The following is a 15,300-nucleotide window of genomic DNA, read 5'->3' on the forward strand; positions in this document are numbered from 1 at the left end:
GCAAGGGAGGGGCATGGATAGTGCTGCCACATACGTGAGCATCTTACAGAATACAGTAAGTTACACGTGCTCTTGCCACATTTAGGTACTCACAGTTACATCGGGTCTATGGATGTAACTGTCGCATAAATTAAGGCTTGGGTTACACTAGTATTCTATAAACACAATTTGGGTACCCAGATGTCATTGTAAAGTAGGCTCCCTCCTTGCAAGATCAGGACTTCTGGAAGGAGGTCCCCACTTACAGAATTGTCACCAAAGGGGAAAGGGAATGGGACTTGATATACCACCTTTCAGTGGTACTTTGCAACTACATTCAAAGCGGTTTACATATATTCAGGTACTTATTTTGTACATGGGGCAATGGAGGGTTAAGTGACTTGCCCAGAGTTACAAGGAGCTGCAGTGGGAATTGAACTCAGTTCCCCAGGATCAAAGTCCGCTGCACTAACCACTAGGCTACTCCTCCACTAGAAAGACACTCATATGTCTTTCTAAAACACTAGGAGTAAACTGGCAGAAATCGTGGCTAGATTGAAGACATGGATGTTTGCGCCCCCTCGAGAGCAGGTGTAAATGTTAACACATAAAGTATATGTGCAATTTATAAGGAGAAATTTTAGTTGTGGACCATCAGATAATAGGTAATTTTGGACCTTAGTTCTTCATAGGTCCATTCTTAGCTTTTTTCCATCAATTTATAGATAAAACTATCTTAGTTATCTCAATTTTAGTGAGAGAGTTTGTATGGGTGTTTAGCTGTCTCTCACAAGAGTTTACAATATACCACATTTGAGGTTGCACTAATTTATACGGCATGCATGTATTTTGTGTCTTTGCCTGTGCTCTGCCCAAACTCACTGTATGCAAGAATGTGGTGTTTTGTCACTGCACATCTTTTATGCATGTAACTCCTGGGGTAATTTTATAAAAATCATTTTACACAGGTAAAACAGAGTTTCATGCTTGGAAAAATGTTTATAAAATTACCCCTGCATTGGGCAAAGCCAGGACTACATCAGCCTGTTCTACTGACCTGGGATATGTGGTAACTCTATTATTGCAAAATACTTTTTGAGAGAGAGGTCTTGACTCCCCCCCCCCCCCCCCCCCCAAAAAAAAAAAAAAAAAAAACCAGCCTCACCTTGACTTGCTGAGAATTGTGACTCTCTGATAGAGCTGGTTGAGTGTCTGCATTTTGGCCTGAAGCAGCTCTGATTTGGTTGCTTGTCCCTTGGTGACCTCTTCTGCCTGTTGGGAGAGGAATCTGACTCTCTCTCCATGGGTAGAGATTTGAGACTCTGCTAAAGTGAGCTTGTGCAGAAGATCCTCCACCTCTATGAGTTGTTTTCCATAGTCCTGGGAACCTACCAGCTCCTACAAGAATAGGAAAAAATGCTGAGGGACAAGTATTGTGCTGTACCTACCTGCACACTCTTTTCCCCACCATCTCATATATATGTTTCTGAACAAACAAGAATATCTAGAAATACAATTAAATAGATCCATGTCGCAAAAGACCATACAACATGACATGCTGGGTATGACCATCAAAGCCGGCATCCTGTCTCCAGTCCAGGACACCAGAAAGTACCCAGCAGATCCCAACAATTAGATCCATTCCTTGCAGCCCCATCCAAGGGATAAGTGGTAGCCTTCCAAGGTCTACCAGTCTCATAATGGTTTATGGCCTTTTTCTCTAAGAACTTGTCCAGGTCCCTTTTAAACCCAGCTATGCCGGATGCCTTGACCACATCCTCTGACAACAAATTGCACAGCTTGATTAGCCATTGAGTAAAAATATGTTTTCATCAGTTTGTTTTCAATTTGCTACATGTTAGTTTACTGTTAGTGTAACCTAGATCTAGTACAATCTACAGTCTGCTACCTGTTAGTTTACTGGAGTGCCTTGTAGTCCTAGAACAATTCTATATGAATCTATTCCATCCACTCATAATTTTATAGTCCTCTATTATATTTTCTCTCAGTCGTTTTTCTCCAAATTGAAAAGCCCAACCTTTTAATTTTTCTTCATAAAGGAGTTCCATCCCCTTTATCATTTTGGTTGCCTGTCTCCATCTCAAAAAGGATATGAAAGAACTAAAAAAAGATAAAATGATCAGAACTACATACAGCACTCAAGGTGCATTTGTACCATGGATCTGTACACAGTCATTATTAGGGCAAGCCCAAGAGTATCTGATGCCCTAGGCAAACTGTCAGTCATGTGCTTCCCCCCCCCCCCCCCCCCCACACAGGGATGCCTCAAGGCCCGCTCCTCTTATTGTTTATTAAGAACTTACTATACCATCTTTAGTGTCACGTAATCCACCGCAAAGTGGATTACAGTAGTCCAGTATCTCCCCTTCCCTCCCCCTCCTTTCAGGTATGCAGCATCTCCTTTTCTCTTCCCTTATGTCCATGTGTTCAGCATCTCCCCTTCCCCAGTCCCCCCACCAGGTGATCAGCATCCCTCCTTCCCTAACACCCCCCCTAAATATTTAAATGTCCACAAGATAAGATTACTTCTGTGGTGGGCCCTAGGCAAACAAATGTATTGGACCCCCCCCCCCCCTTTTTTTTTAAAGCTCCCACAAACAGGATCCCACAAGATTGTTTTATTTTTTATTTTTCATTTTTATATCCTGCTTTAATCCAAAGTGGGATACAGAGAAAAAGCATCAAAGAGGGGGAAGCAGTAGGTAGGAAGTGCTGCTCACTGACTCCTTCTGCTGACTGAAGGAAAATGCACAAGAGGTGGAGATGAACCCTCCAGAGGTCTGGGAGAGATGAAAGATTATTATGCTGGCGTATACTGTTTGGGGATAAAGGAAGGGCTATTATTGCAAGCTGGAATAAACTCACCACATGAGAGTAGACAACGTGATACAACAGTGGATAACTAGGCAACTGTTCTACCAGACTAGAAATGCAGAGTCAGAACATGTAAATTACTGACTTTCATTGATGGGAAGAAATCACATTTCACTGTTATCTATGCTCATAGAAATAATGACGTCCAAAGCAGAAGGGTAAGAACATATTATAAGGAGGTGGCAGAAATGTGTTGAATGGGAAAGTAAACTCTTCACTACAGCCAGAAAGGCTAGGACTGTCCCAGCATCTGGTTTCAGAGTTCCTCAAAGCCTGCTTATTGGTCATTTGGATGAGAGGCAAGCTGAACTGCTGTCTTTGGGTTCTGAGAGTGAGAACTATAAAGAGCTAGGCACACAAAAGCGCTTAATTCATAAAGAGCTAGAACTGCTAGACCTTCTTCAGGATCTTCTTTCAGTCTTTTCCTTCTGCCTCTTCCACCACAAGCCACCATAGTTCCCTCTCTCCACTCCCCCTACCAAGAGGCAGGAGGCACTGAGATCACATTCAAGCAACAAGCTCAGTTCTCCCTTCCTGTTATAAAATTACCCACTGTATGCAAATATATGGCAAGCATATTCAATGTGGGTATCCTGAAACCCAAATAGGTTGCAACCTTGAGAACCAGATTCAGAGACCCCTAATCCACAGTGTACAACAATATCATTTGAAGGGATATAGTGATCTCACACCTGCAGTTCCTTCAGCTCCTCTACCACGGCACTGATGTCCTGGAGGAAGCTCAATATTCCCTTTGTGGTTTCAAGTAATCTTTTATGCCTTTGCACCTCTTTCAGGAGCTCCTGCCACTGCCGCGAAATTTCTTGTTGCCTAAGGAGGAGAGAGAACTGGAGTATTTCATTATGGAAACCATGAAAAAGAAGGTTTATCTTATGCTATTGAAAAGTAACTCCCCCAAGCCCTGCCTAGACCGAGCAGATCATGAACCCTGCATTCTCCTTTTGTGTATCTATTATTAAGGGGAAATGCCATTATGCTGGATCTCTTTAAGATACAGATACGTAGTAGTAAACTGTAGCATAGTTTTAATATTACGGAAAATGTCCCAAATCAATTAGGATGACTAAATCAGTAAGTACAGTACCATCCAGTAAAATATTTCTTGAGCTGACACTTCCATAGAGACAGAAGCATGTTGTATATATATCATTAAATAAACATACAGCACATCGAAATGCGCCATCTAAGGGTGTGATGGAATAGGGACAACATGGCATTAAGGCCTAAAAACCTATTTTTAGTCACGAACTTCCTGCAATGATAATTACAGATGTTTGAAATTTATGTAAATAGGTTTCAAACAAATTGGTTCAACTTGCATAAACTAGTTGACTCTTGAATCAATAGTACAGGAACCTATTTAGTATTCAAATATAGCCCAGTCTTTTAGAAGCATCCACACATCTAAACCACAGCCATTAAAAGTCTGGAAAGGTCAAGATGTTTAAATGCCATTTCAAAACCGATGTAATTCAGACATGTGGAAGCTCACTATATCCAGATGGCAAGTGGGAATGGGGAGGGTGGGGATTGGGAGTGGTTGGATGGGACAACAATACAGATGTACATTCCCTATTTCACATAGGAAATCCACGTCTATAGTGGGAAACCTGAACAATAGGATTTTAAACCTGTTCTAGGCAATGTCTAAGCACCTGCTTTGGGGGCAGCGATAAATCCTAGCAACACTGGTCCTGGACACATTTGATATTGTTTTTGGACATAGCTTCACTGCAAGGATGTTTATGATCAATGATTATCATTTTTACTGTGAGTATAAGTGAAGACTGATGAATCAGTTTCCTGATTCTTATCATGTAATTGCCACAGTTTGTATGATGTATTTTCCTCCTAAATAGAATCTTTCAAGCATTTTTTGTATTCATTGTATTGGTTGAAGATTAATTTACCTGTATTATAAGTTGAGTGAATAAGATCCATTTTTTGTATTTTGACCTGTGAAGACAGGTCACCCATTCCCCCATCACAGCTATACCCCTCCCCTCCCCACCCTTCCATGATACTCTCTAACAGCCAAATGCCTATATATAGAAGCCTGACCCCCTAGCAATACTACTGAGGTATAACCACTAGATGCCTCAGTGGCCATATTGGACCCAGACATCCAAGAAGCAGGAGTCAGTGGGCATTGCTCCCACCCCACCACCCACCAGGAACCCTGGTAAGCCTAGGGACTGTATGGGGAGGGACCTGGGGGCTTTGCAGCCCCACATCTATTTTCAGCCTGGAGAATGAGAGATCTCTGAGGAACGCCCACATATGAGGGTCTCCTGGGGGGGGGGGTTGACTGTGGCGATGGTTGTCGGGGGTCTGGAGATGGCGAGGGGGTGATCATTGCCTGTCAGGAATCTGGTGATGGCAGGGGGAGGGGCTGTTGTTTAGTGTCAGAGAACGATGAGGAGGCTAGAATTGGGGTAGGGCTGTGATGGAGGAACGCCCAATGCTGGGATTGAGAAGCAGTGATTTTTGAAGGTGTTCCCATATCTATGTGGGGAAGGGAGGTATGCTTTTATCCCCACATCCAGCTTTCTAAAATTGCCATTCTCTCTGGACATGGAGGGGCTGGGATATGTCATTCTGCTCCTATTTTTCAACAGGCTTTACGCTTGCAGAGCCTCTTGTAAAGTAGTATCAGAATTCAACACATCTTGGACGGCTTCCTAAAGGAAAAGTCCATAGACTATTATTAAATTGACTTGGGGAAATCCACTGCTATTTCTGGGATAAGCAGCATAAAATATATTGAACTTTTTTGGGATCTTGCCAGGTATTTGCGACCTGGATTGGCCACTGTTGGAAACAGGATGCTGGGCTTGATGGACCTTTGATCTGTCCCAGTGTGGCAATACTTATGTACTTATGACTTGACATTGGAATTCTCCTCTGCACCTCCTTTCTAAAATTGCCCTTCAAAATCTATTAGGGATGGACTATCATTTGTGATTAAATTTCATTTGTCGATAACTCTTCTTAAAGAGTGCACACTATGTACCAACAGGATACACTCTTGCTATGTGCAAAGAGTAACATAGTAACATAGTAGATGACAGCAGAAAAAGACCTGCACGGTCCATCCAGTCTGCCCAACAAGACAACTCATGTGTGCTACTTTTTGTGTATACCCTACTTTGATTTGTACCTGTGCTCTTCAGGGCACAGACCTTATAAGTCTGCCCAGCACTATCCCCGCCTCCCAACCACCAGCCCCGCCTCCCAACCACCGGCTCTGGCACAGACCGTATAAGTCTGGCCAGCACTATCCCCACCTCCCAACCTCCAGCTCCGCCTCCCACTACCGGCTCTGCTATCCAATCTCGGTTAAGCTCCTGAGGATCCCCACCTCCCACCACCGGCTCTGGCACAGACCGTATAAGTCTGCCCAGCACTATCCCTGTCTCCCACCACCGGTTCTGGCACAGACCGTATAAGTCTGCCCAGCACTATCCCCGCCTCCCACCACCGGCTCTGGCACAGACCGTATAAGTCTGCCCAGCACTATTCCTGCCTCCCAACCTCCAGTCCCGCCTCCCACCACTGGCTATGGCACAGACCGTATAAGTCTGCCCCGCACTATCCCCGCCTCCCAACCTCCAGCCCCGCCTCCCAGTACCGGCTCCGCTATCCAATCTCGGTTAAGCTCCTGAGGATCCATTCCTTCTGACAGGATTTCCTTTATGTTTATCCCACGCATGTTTGAATTCCTTTACTGTTTTCATCTCCACCACCTCCCGCGGGAGGGGCATTCCAAGTCAGTGTGTAGCTAGACACTGAAGGAGAAGGACATACTACAGGAGGCTCTGTGGTTAGAGGAAGGGGAGGGGAGCAAGGCCTAGCTCCCTTCCAGCCATGAGGCAGGGCTCTGGGGAGCACTCCTCAGGGCAGGGCCGGCTCGGGAAACGGCCGGGCCCAGCTACCAGGAGAGACGGAGAAGCAGCTCTCAGCCGAGCCTGGCCCCCTGGGAGAAGAGAGCGGAGTCCCCTGGACCGTGGAGCCTCGAGGTCCAGGGGGACAGTAGACCCAGCACCCCTCCCATGACCCAGGGGTTACCGGGTAAGGAGCACGAAGAGCATGGGAGGGGGAGGCAGAGGGTGAGGGTCCCGCAGGCCCAGAAAGTGGCAGAACAGAGGATGGAAGAGAGTCAGGAGCTTCAGCCGGTGCTGGACCCGTTGTACAGTGAGGATGAGTGGTCTGAGGAGGAGGAGGGGGTAGGGCAGCTGGGAAGCAGCAGCCCAGATTCTTCAGCCAGAGGTATCGTGGACAGGGTTGAGGAGGATTGAAGCCCTGGGGAAGGAGGGTGGAAGTGCTGGGGAAAAAACTAAACAGGGCTAGAACCCTGCAGAAGTGGCCCCAGCAGCACAGAAGAGTCTGTATGGAAAGGAAGAAGCTCGTTTGAGAAAGCAGCTTTGCCTGAAAAGAAAGGTGTTGGACTCCCTGAAGAAGGGCTCTGATAACCCTTTAGGGAACTCTATATTACCAGGGAAAGATTTCAACCCAGGACAGTGCCAAACCAGAATCAGCCAGAGGAACAGGAGAGTTGGTATCTGAGGATTGTTTTACAAACACCAGGTTGCAGTAGATAATGTGGTGGGGACAAGCAGTCAAGACACTTTACAATTTATGAAGAATCTAGCAACTCAGAACCCTGCAAACCTTACCTAGAGGCAGCTGCCAGGAAGAGAGGGAAGGAGTTGAAGAGACCTCAGTTGTGCTGCAGAGGACTATGGCTGAAAACACAATGGAGTTGGAACTCAGTCAGCCTACACATTCTGCTGTCTTTGAAACTGAGGACGGTGACTTGGGGTTTTGTGTTATTTCACAAAAAGTGCCTGCACTACCCAACACTGATGCAGGCAACAGTTTGACAGGGAAGGTGAACACTGGAAAGCAAGCTGGAAAGCATACTGACATTGGGAGTGTGGACACTAATGAACAGCAGGTCTTAGGGCTGCAGACACAGGTGAGCTTAGTTAGCTCCCTGATTGAGGCACCAGGTTTACAGCCACAAGTGGTGGATTCAGCAGCACAACCAGGCTCAGGGAATCCCCAGCACAGAAGGGAAGATGAGATAAACTCTGCTCTGTAAAACTGTAAGCAGCCTCACGCTGGACCTGCTGGTGCAGGGAGAACAGAGCTCTCCTCAGAGTGTATCAGCAGTCTCTCTGACAGAAGATATGCTGGGGGATCTGCAGCCCAGGCAGAGGGAGCTCACTCCCAGGGAAGCATTGTGAAAGCCTAAGGACTGTTCAGAACTGGTTATAGATTCCAGGGGGCTCAGTTCTCTGGGCACTGACTGTGGGCAGGGGGGAGGGGGGGGAGGGGATGATGTTCAGGATATGTTGATTTGTGATGTGAGGGAGGGGGGTAAGGGGAAAGGGGCAGAGGGTTTGGGGAACTGTTCTGTTGGTGAAAAAGTTGGTGAACGGGTTGCTGTTCCAGTTTGTGGAAGGGGGGAGGGGGGTGATGGGGAGATGGTAAGGGAAGGTAAAGGGGGTGGGCAGGATCAGCAGGTGGGGGGGAAGGGATCTTCAGGCAAGGAAGGGATAAGCTCAGGGAGGAGGGGAAGTCAGTGGAGGCAGGGTCAGCCCTCCTTTGCAGATGTGGTTAATAGGGAAGGAGGAAGAGGGAAGGGGCAGTTTTCCTTTAGTAATAACACAGATGCTGGGTTCGGGGGAGGTAGGGGTTATGGGCAACCGCCCAAGAGAAGGAATGTGGTCCAAATCAAGTGGGTGGGGAAGGGGGGAATGCCTTCACGGGATACAGTGTTGAAACTAGTTTTGGGGTTAGGGTTTGTCCCAGAAGACCTCTATGCCTGTATTCATCCAGTTAATCTCCCAGAATACGATGTCAGTTTTCTGACCCAGAGAGGCATGGAGGTCTTCTGGGAAAAAGTATGAGGGGGTAAGAGGAAGGGGGGGATTGGAAATGTTATAGGGTAAAGTTCCCATCAGTCGGCCAGGATCTGGTGCAGGTGAAACTCCTGCTAGTCCGTAACGAGTCCATCTCAGGGGCGAACTTGGCCTGTTGGCTGCAGCAGGTATGCCGAGTTGAGGAACGTCCATTTGACCAAACTCCCGGATCCAGTAGAGTCTGGGCGGGGCCGGGGGGGGGGGGGGGGGGGGGGGGGGGGGGGGGGGGTGGGAGGGGGGGGGGGGGGGGGGGGGGGGGGGGGGGGGGGGGGGGGTGGGGGGGGGCTGTGGTTAAACTTCACCAGGTAGGGCAGGTAGTACAACACATTCCTTCAGTGGCTTTTATTGGAAGGGACAGAATCCTGTGTTTTACAAGGGACAGCCAAGACAATGTTTCGGGTGTGGGTCTTTCCGCCATTTTAAGCATGTCCTGCCCAGTACAGCAATGTGCTAAGTGCGGATCAAAAGATCATCCCACCGAAGAGTGTTCTTCAATCAGGTGCAATCTTTGTGGGTGGTCTGGGGCATGCCTTCCGGGACTGCCCTAGGGCGTCGCATAATGGGGGGAGGGAAGAGGGGGGAGGGAAGAGGAGGTGCAGGAGGAGGGGGTGGGGGGAGGGGGGGTTCAGGGTCAGGATCAGGGGGGCAAGGGGGGCACAGAGGGAGGTTGTGGAGGTGGGGGTTCCAGAGGCAGCAGCACAGGTGGGAAACAGGGGGCAAGGGCTGGAAGGGGTAGATGAGTGGGCCCAGGTCCCCAAGAAGCAGAGGGGGGTGAAGGAAGGGTAGAGGGATTTCAGGGGGGTCAAGAGAGGGGGGATCGGCAAGAGAGGGGAGACAGGAAACCGGTTTCAGGTTTTGGCAGAGGAAGAGAGGTGGGTGGAAGAAGAAGGGAAGGGGTCGGTGGGGTTGTGGGGGGAGGGGAGGAAGGAAAGGAGAAATTAGAGGGGGTGGAGGGAGGAGGGGGGTAAGCGCTAAGAAGAAGGGGGGAAGGTTAGGAGGATGGAGATTAGTGTGTGGAGGGTGGGGGGCGGGTTGGAGAACGGGGAATGGGGGAAGAGGGGGGGCAGGAGAGGGGGGAGAAGCTTATGAGGCGTACGGATAGAATTCGCTCTCTACAGGGGAAGGATCACGGGATTGAGAGGGGGAGGTTCAGGGGGTGGGAGGGGATCAGAGGGGGGGAGTGGGGCAAATAGAGGGAAGGAGGGCGGGGGGGTTTGTCTTGTCTTTGTCTGAAGGGAGGGGGGGTTGGATGAGTCTAAGAAGAAGAAGGGAAGGAAGAAGGGAGGGGGGGGAGGGGTGGGGAAGGAGGGAGGTTTTGAGCTGGGGTTAGGGATTGGGCGGAGGAAGAAGTGGTTGAAGAAGGGGTCTGGGCTCTAGGTAGGGGTGATGTGAAAGAAGCAGTTCAGCAGGAAGAGGTTGGGAGAACAGTCATCTTTCCCTACATAATGGCAGGTATTATATTATTATTTGCCACTCTGAATGTGGCGAGTGTGGCCTCCCAGAGGGCGCAATGTTTGGCCTTTGAGGGCCTCTCCACGATCCAGGCAGATTGTTTCCTAATCCAGGAGACACGCTTGCAAACTATGGAGGCGATCAGGCGTGCGAGGAGGGCCTGGAGATGGGGGCCTTCGGTTTGGGGCTTGGCAGGGGACAGGTATGGGGGGGTAGGGATATTATTTAAAACACATAAGGTACAGATTCAAAGGGTGATGGAATTAGGAGTAGGGAGGTGTTTGGTGGTGGATGTTTTGTGGCACGGGGTGGCTTCCCGGATTATTAATGTTTATGGGCCACAAAGTAAGAGGGAACGTTCACGGTTATTTGGTAAAATTAAACCATATTTATACACGGCACGTCAGGTGGTTTGGGGGGGGGATTTTAACACCATTTTGAGGAAACAGGATAGTGGAGGAAGGGCAGCGCAGGTGAGGTATGATGGGATACGGCTAGCTGGGATAATGAAAGGGGCAGGGTTGGTAGATGTGCACCTTGAATTTTCACCAGAGGTGGAGGGTTTCACATTTGCACGGGGACAGTGTAGGAGCAGGATAGACAGATTTTTGGTCCGGGAAGGGGCATGCGTTCGGGGGCCCAGGTTGGTGGACGTGGACTTCTCGGACCATAAACTGGTGTTGGTGGAGGTGGGGGGTTGGGCGGGACATAGGCCAGGGAGGGGGTTATGGCGGCTTAACCTTAAATGGGTTACCGATGAGAAGGTCAAGGAGGAATATCGGGCCTTTTTGGGTGACCAGCTTTCGATCCAGGGTATTTTTCCCTCCATTGGAGAGTGGTGGGAGTTAGTGAAGAGGCGGACGAGGTTTTTTTCACCCGTCAAGCTCGGAGGGAAGGAAGGGAGAGAACTCGGCTGGGGACTGCCATTAAGAAACGAAGGGACTATCTACTCTCCATGGAGGGAGAAAGGAGGATATTCTGGATTTGCAGGAGCAACTTGAAAAGGTCCAGTATAATCGATATGCCTCCTTGGTCTATGAACGGGACTTGGGAAATTGGTCAGCCCAGACCCGTTTATGTGTTTGCAAGGAGCGAGGGAGCATAGGATTGTGGGGGGGTTTAAGGGACATGGGAGGGGTAGTTCAGGTGTCGAAGGAGGGGATTCTAAAGGTGGTGGAAGAGCACTTTGCACGATTTTTGTCAGATAAGCAAGTGGATAAGGAAGTGATGGGTCACTATATTGCGGGGACACCGGGGGTGGGAAGGGGGGGGGCCCATCTCTTCAGGCCCTGTTGCCCCCTGGTCGCTGGGGGAGTTAGAAGAGGCCATTGGGGCCTTAAGGAGGAAGACAGCACCAGGGCCAGATGGACTCACAACAGAGTACTATCAGGCATTTAAGCACCTTCTGGCCCCAATCCTGCTGCAAGTCTGGGAGGCTGCACGTCAGCAGGGGGTTTTACCCCAATCCCTGACCGAGGCGGCGTTGATTCTTCTGAATAAGGGAAAAGATCCAGAGTTCTTGGCCAACTGGCGTCCGATTGCCCTGCTCAATGGTGATCGGAAGATATTCGCGCATATGCTTCTGAATAGGATGAAGGAGGTGGTGGGGGGGGGTGTTGGCAAGTTCACAGGCCCTGTGGGATTAAGGGGAGGGGGGTTCTGGAGGCAGCGGCTTGGGTAAGGGAAGGTGTGGAACTAGTCGGTGGGAAGGAAGACTAATGGTTGGCATTAGATCAGGATAAGGCTTTTGACAGGGTACAGTGGGTGTTTCTTTGGCAGGTTTTAAGAGCACTATGGGTTTCCTAGGGATTGGTGGCTCAATTACGTTATTGTACACCAAGGCACGGTGTTTTCCCCTGGTGACGGTTGGAAAGGGACATAGGTTCGGGGGTGACAGCAGGGGTGCGGCAGGGATGCCCTTTAAAGCCCGGTACTTTATGCTTTTGCAATTGATCCCTTGTTAGACGGCTAGAGCAGGGAGGGAAGGAGGGACTTCGGGGGGTGGAGGTGTGTACATGGTCTCAATTAAGGGTGGTGGCTTACGCTGATGATGTCACGGTGTGGGTGGCGGACACAACAGAGGGGAGAAATTGAAAGGGTTCATTTCTGGGTACTCACAGGCTACAGGGGCGTTGATAAACTTCCAGAAAAAGTCAGAGTCTGTGGGTGGGTCCTCCAGGGGGCTCTTTTGATTTGGGAGGGGAGTTTCCGGAGGCCATTAGCAGACTGCGGGTATTAGGGGTATATTTTGAACAGGGGGATTATGCAACCTTTAATTGGCAGCGGTGCATACAGGGAGCTAAGGAAAAGGTTGACAGATGGAAAGGGTGGAGGATGTCCATGACTGACCGGGGTTCAGCTGATTAAATCTCACCTGGTGCCTATGTTTTTGTTTGTCAGTTATATTTGTTTGTTGCCAGTGCATTGTTATACCACCCTATATAGTGTTTTTTTTCAGATGTTGTGGGGAATCGGCTGAACCCGGTCAAGCGTAATATCACATACTTGGCCCGGGAAGGGGGGGGGGGGTAGGGATGGTAAACCCTGTACTTTTCTTTAGCTCCCTGTTTATTCAGTTTAACCTGGGACGGGCACTGGACAGAGATCCGCCAGGATGGGCAGGTAGCGTTCTGTCTTGGTGGGAGAGATTCTGGCTCCCGTGGAAGTTGGGAAGGAGGGTGGGGGTGGTAAGGAAGGGGGCTCCGGACCAGGTTGGGTACTATAGGCCCTTAGTTCGGCTGGTATGAGTTTGGGGAATTTTGGCAGAGGAAATAAAGACAGGGAGGAGGGAGGTATGGGTGGAACGGGTGAGGTCCCAAACATTCTCATCGCCCCTGGTACTGAAGGATGCACCTGGTCCAGTGCTGAGGCAGGGCTTGCGGTTGGTGGCCTCATGGAGGATCCCGCCGAAATATAGAGACATTGCTTGGCTGTCTTTTCACGGGAAATTGTATGTCAGAGGGAATATTAACTACAGGAATGTGCAGGAACGGGATTGCCCAAGGGGGGAGGTGCGTGGGGAGGGAGGAAACGATGGAACATTTTTTACGGGAATGCCCTTTTACACGAATGGTATGTGGCAGGGTAGCAGCATTATTACACATCCCGAGTTTTAATTCGTATTCATATGCAGATTGGGTTTACGGGTGGCAGGGGGGAGGTGGGTGGTTAGATCCGGTGACGGAGTTCCTCATCTCGGTGATACTCCGGTTTAGCCTCTGGATGGCTCGGTGTGGGGTCTCCTTGCACCAGGACTACCGATCAGCCGACAGCGTTAGTTGGGAGGTGGTTCGGGCGGTCCAGGGGGTAGCCCAGTGGGAACGGGTGGTGGAGGGGATAGCAAGAACCAATGTTTGGTGGAGGCATGTGCACTTGAAACCTCCATAGAGGGGTTGGACAGTTTATTTTGAATTGGCTTCGAGTTTTATTTGAATTTTATGTTCATTTAATTTCATTTTAGGATGGGTGGGGGTTGACAGTGTATATAGGTAGATAGGTGGATTTAAGGTGGGGGACTTGTTTGTATATATTTGGTTTGGGGTTATATGTTTCTGTATGGCTTTGCGTTTCTTTTTTAATAAAAGAGTTCTCCAAGCATCCACCACTCTCTCCGTCAAGAAATACTTCCTGACATTTTTCTTGAGTCTGCCCCCCTTCAATCTCATTTCATGTCCTCTCGTTCTACCGCCTTCGTACTCTCCGGAAAAGGATGCACTCTTTTCCAACAGGACAAACACGTGTGAACCATCATGCATGCGCAACTATCAGAAAAAAAGTGCCTCCTAATTGCACATACTGCACACTTTTTAAGAAGAGAACTCACTCTTATCGGCAAAGATTTAATTGCGAATGATTGCCCATCCCTATTAATTATTTAGAGCTGGCTTTGACCTTTATCATATCTTTCCATATTGTATTCAATAAAAGGATAGAAACCGCCTCACGCAGGCTTTTTAAAAGATGTGTTGACGTTATAAAGCTATCTTCTCCATCCTAGTACCTTGTTGGGTTTTTCTTAACATATTTTATAATAGCAAAGAAAGACATAACAGCTTAATCTGCATAGGGTCCCTACTGGTGAAGTATGTTTAAATATCAATATCTTACAGTGTCAAGAAATAATTTTTTTAAACTAGGATTTTATACACAAAATTCCCAGGCAATAAAAAAGCAATAGGCATCTATTTGTCTTTATAAAATAGTGCCAACGAAGGTGCCTACTTACTACTACTACTTAACATTTCTAGAGCGCTACTAGGGTTACGCAGCCTACTTGCCCAATTAACCTAGGCTCTCTGTATCTATGGGCAAAAATTGAAGGGGTCTTTTACTAAAGGTTAGTTCGAGTAATCTGCAGCAGGGCCCATAAGAATAAAATAGGCACTGCTGCAGATAACTCAAGCTAATTTTTAGGTATAAGACCCCCTGAGTAAGGTCAACCAAAGACAAGTAGGACTCCAGAGGAAGGAAAATCAATTTATTGGTATATGGGACAATGATCTGTTTCCTCTTTTTTTTCACTTTATTGTTTTATTTTTTTTCACCTCATTTGATTGACACTTGCTCATATTTTATGAAATTGATTTTTATTACATGTTTATTACATCTTATTAATATTGTGGCACCTATGTTATTAATTTTGTAGTATATTCTATTTTTTGGTTCTTGCATGTAATCTTTCCAAGAGTATGTCTATATTTTTATATCATATATTATTAACATATTATATATTCATTTCTATATTTTGTGGGGTTTATGTATTTTATTTATATATGTAGATACATAGGGGGCCTTTTACAAAGCCGCAAGTCTCAATGTTTACCACCAGCTGATTTTTACCACAAGTAAAAACGCTAGTGCAGACTTGTAAAAGTCCCCCATAGACTCCTGAAGCAGGCATTGTGATGCCAAAACTTGGAACCATGTCAAGTCCATTGTATCTGCTTTCTGGGAATAAAGATTTTGATTTACCTTCCTCTGGAGTCCTACATGTTTTTGGTTGACCTTCATCCCTTCACTATTTTGC

General features: G+C 47.9%; 1 protein-coding gene across 1 annotated transcript in view; it reads right to left on the reverse strand.

Annotated features, from left to right (window-relative positions):
• The window catches only part of SPTBN5 (spectrin beta, non-erythrocytic 5), a 300,302-nt gene that overhangs the window by 237,242 nt on the left and 47,760 nt on the right, over positions 1-15,300 (reverse strand). Inside the window, exons 9-10 of the mRNA XM_030213698.1 lie at positions 3,567-3,705; positions 1,145-1,377 (exon numbers count right to left, since the gene is read on the reverse strand). Coding sequence (XP_030069558.1) covers positions 1,145-1,377; positions 3,567-3,705 — 372 coding nt within the window. The remainder of the gene's footprint in view (positions 1-1,144; positions 1,378-3,566; positions 3,706-15,300) is intronic.

This window comes from Microcaecilia unicolor, chromosome 9 (genome assembly GCF_901765095.1).
Source record: "Microcaecilia unicolor chromosome 9, aMicUni1.1, whole genome shotgun sequence".
NCBI classification, from domain to species: Eukaryota; Metazoa; Chordata; class Amphibia; order Gymnophiona; family Siphonopidae; genus Microcaecilia; species Microcaecilia unicolor.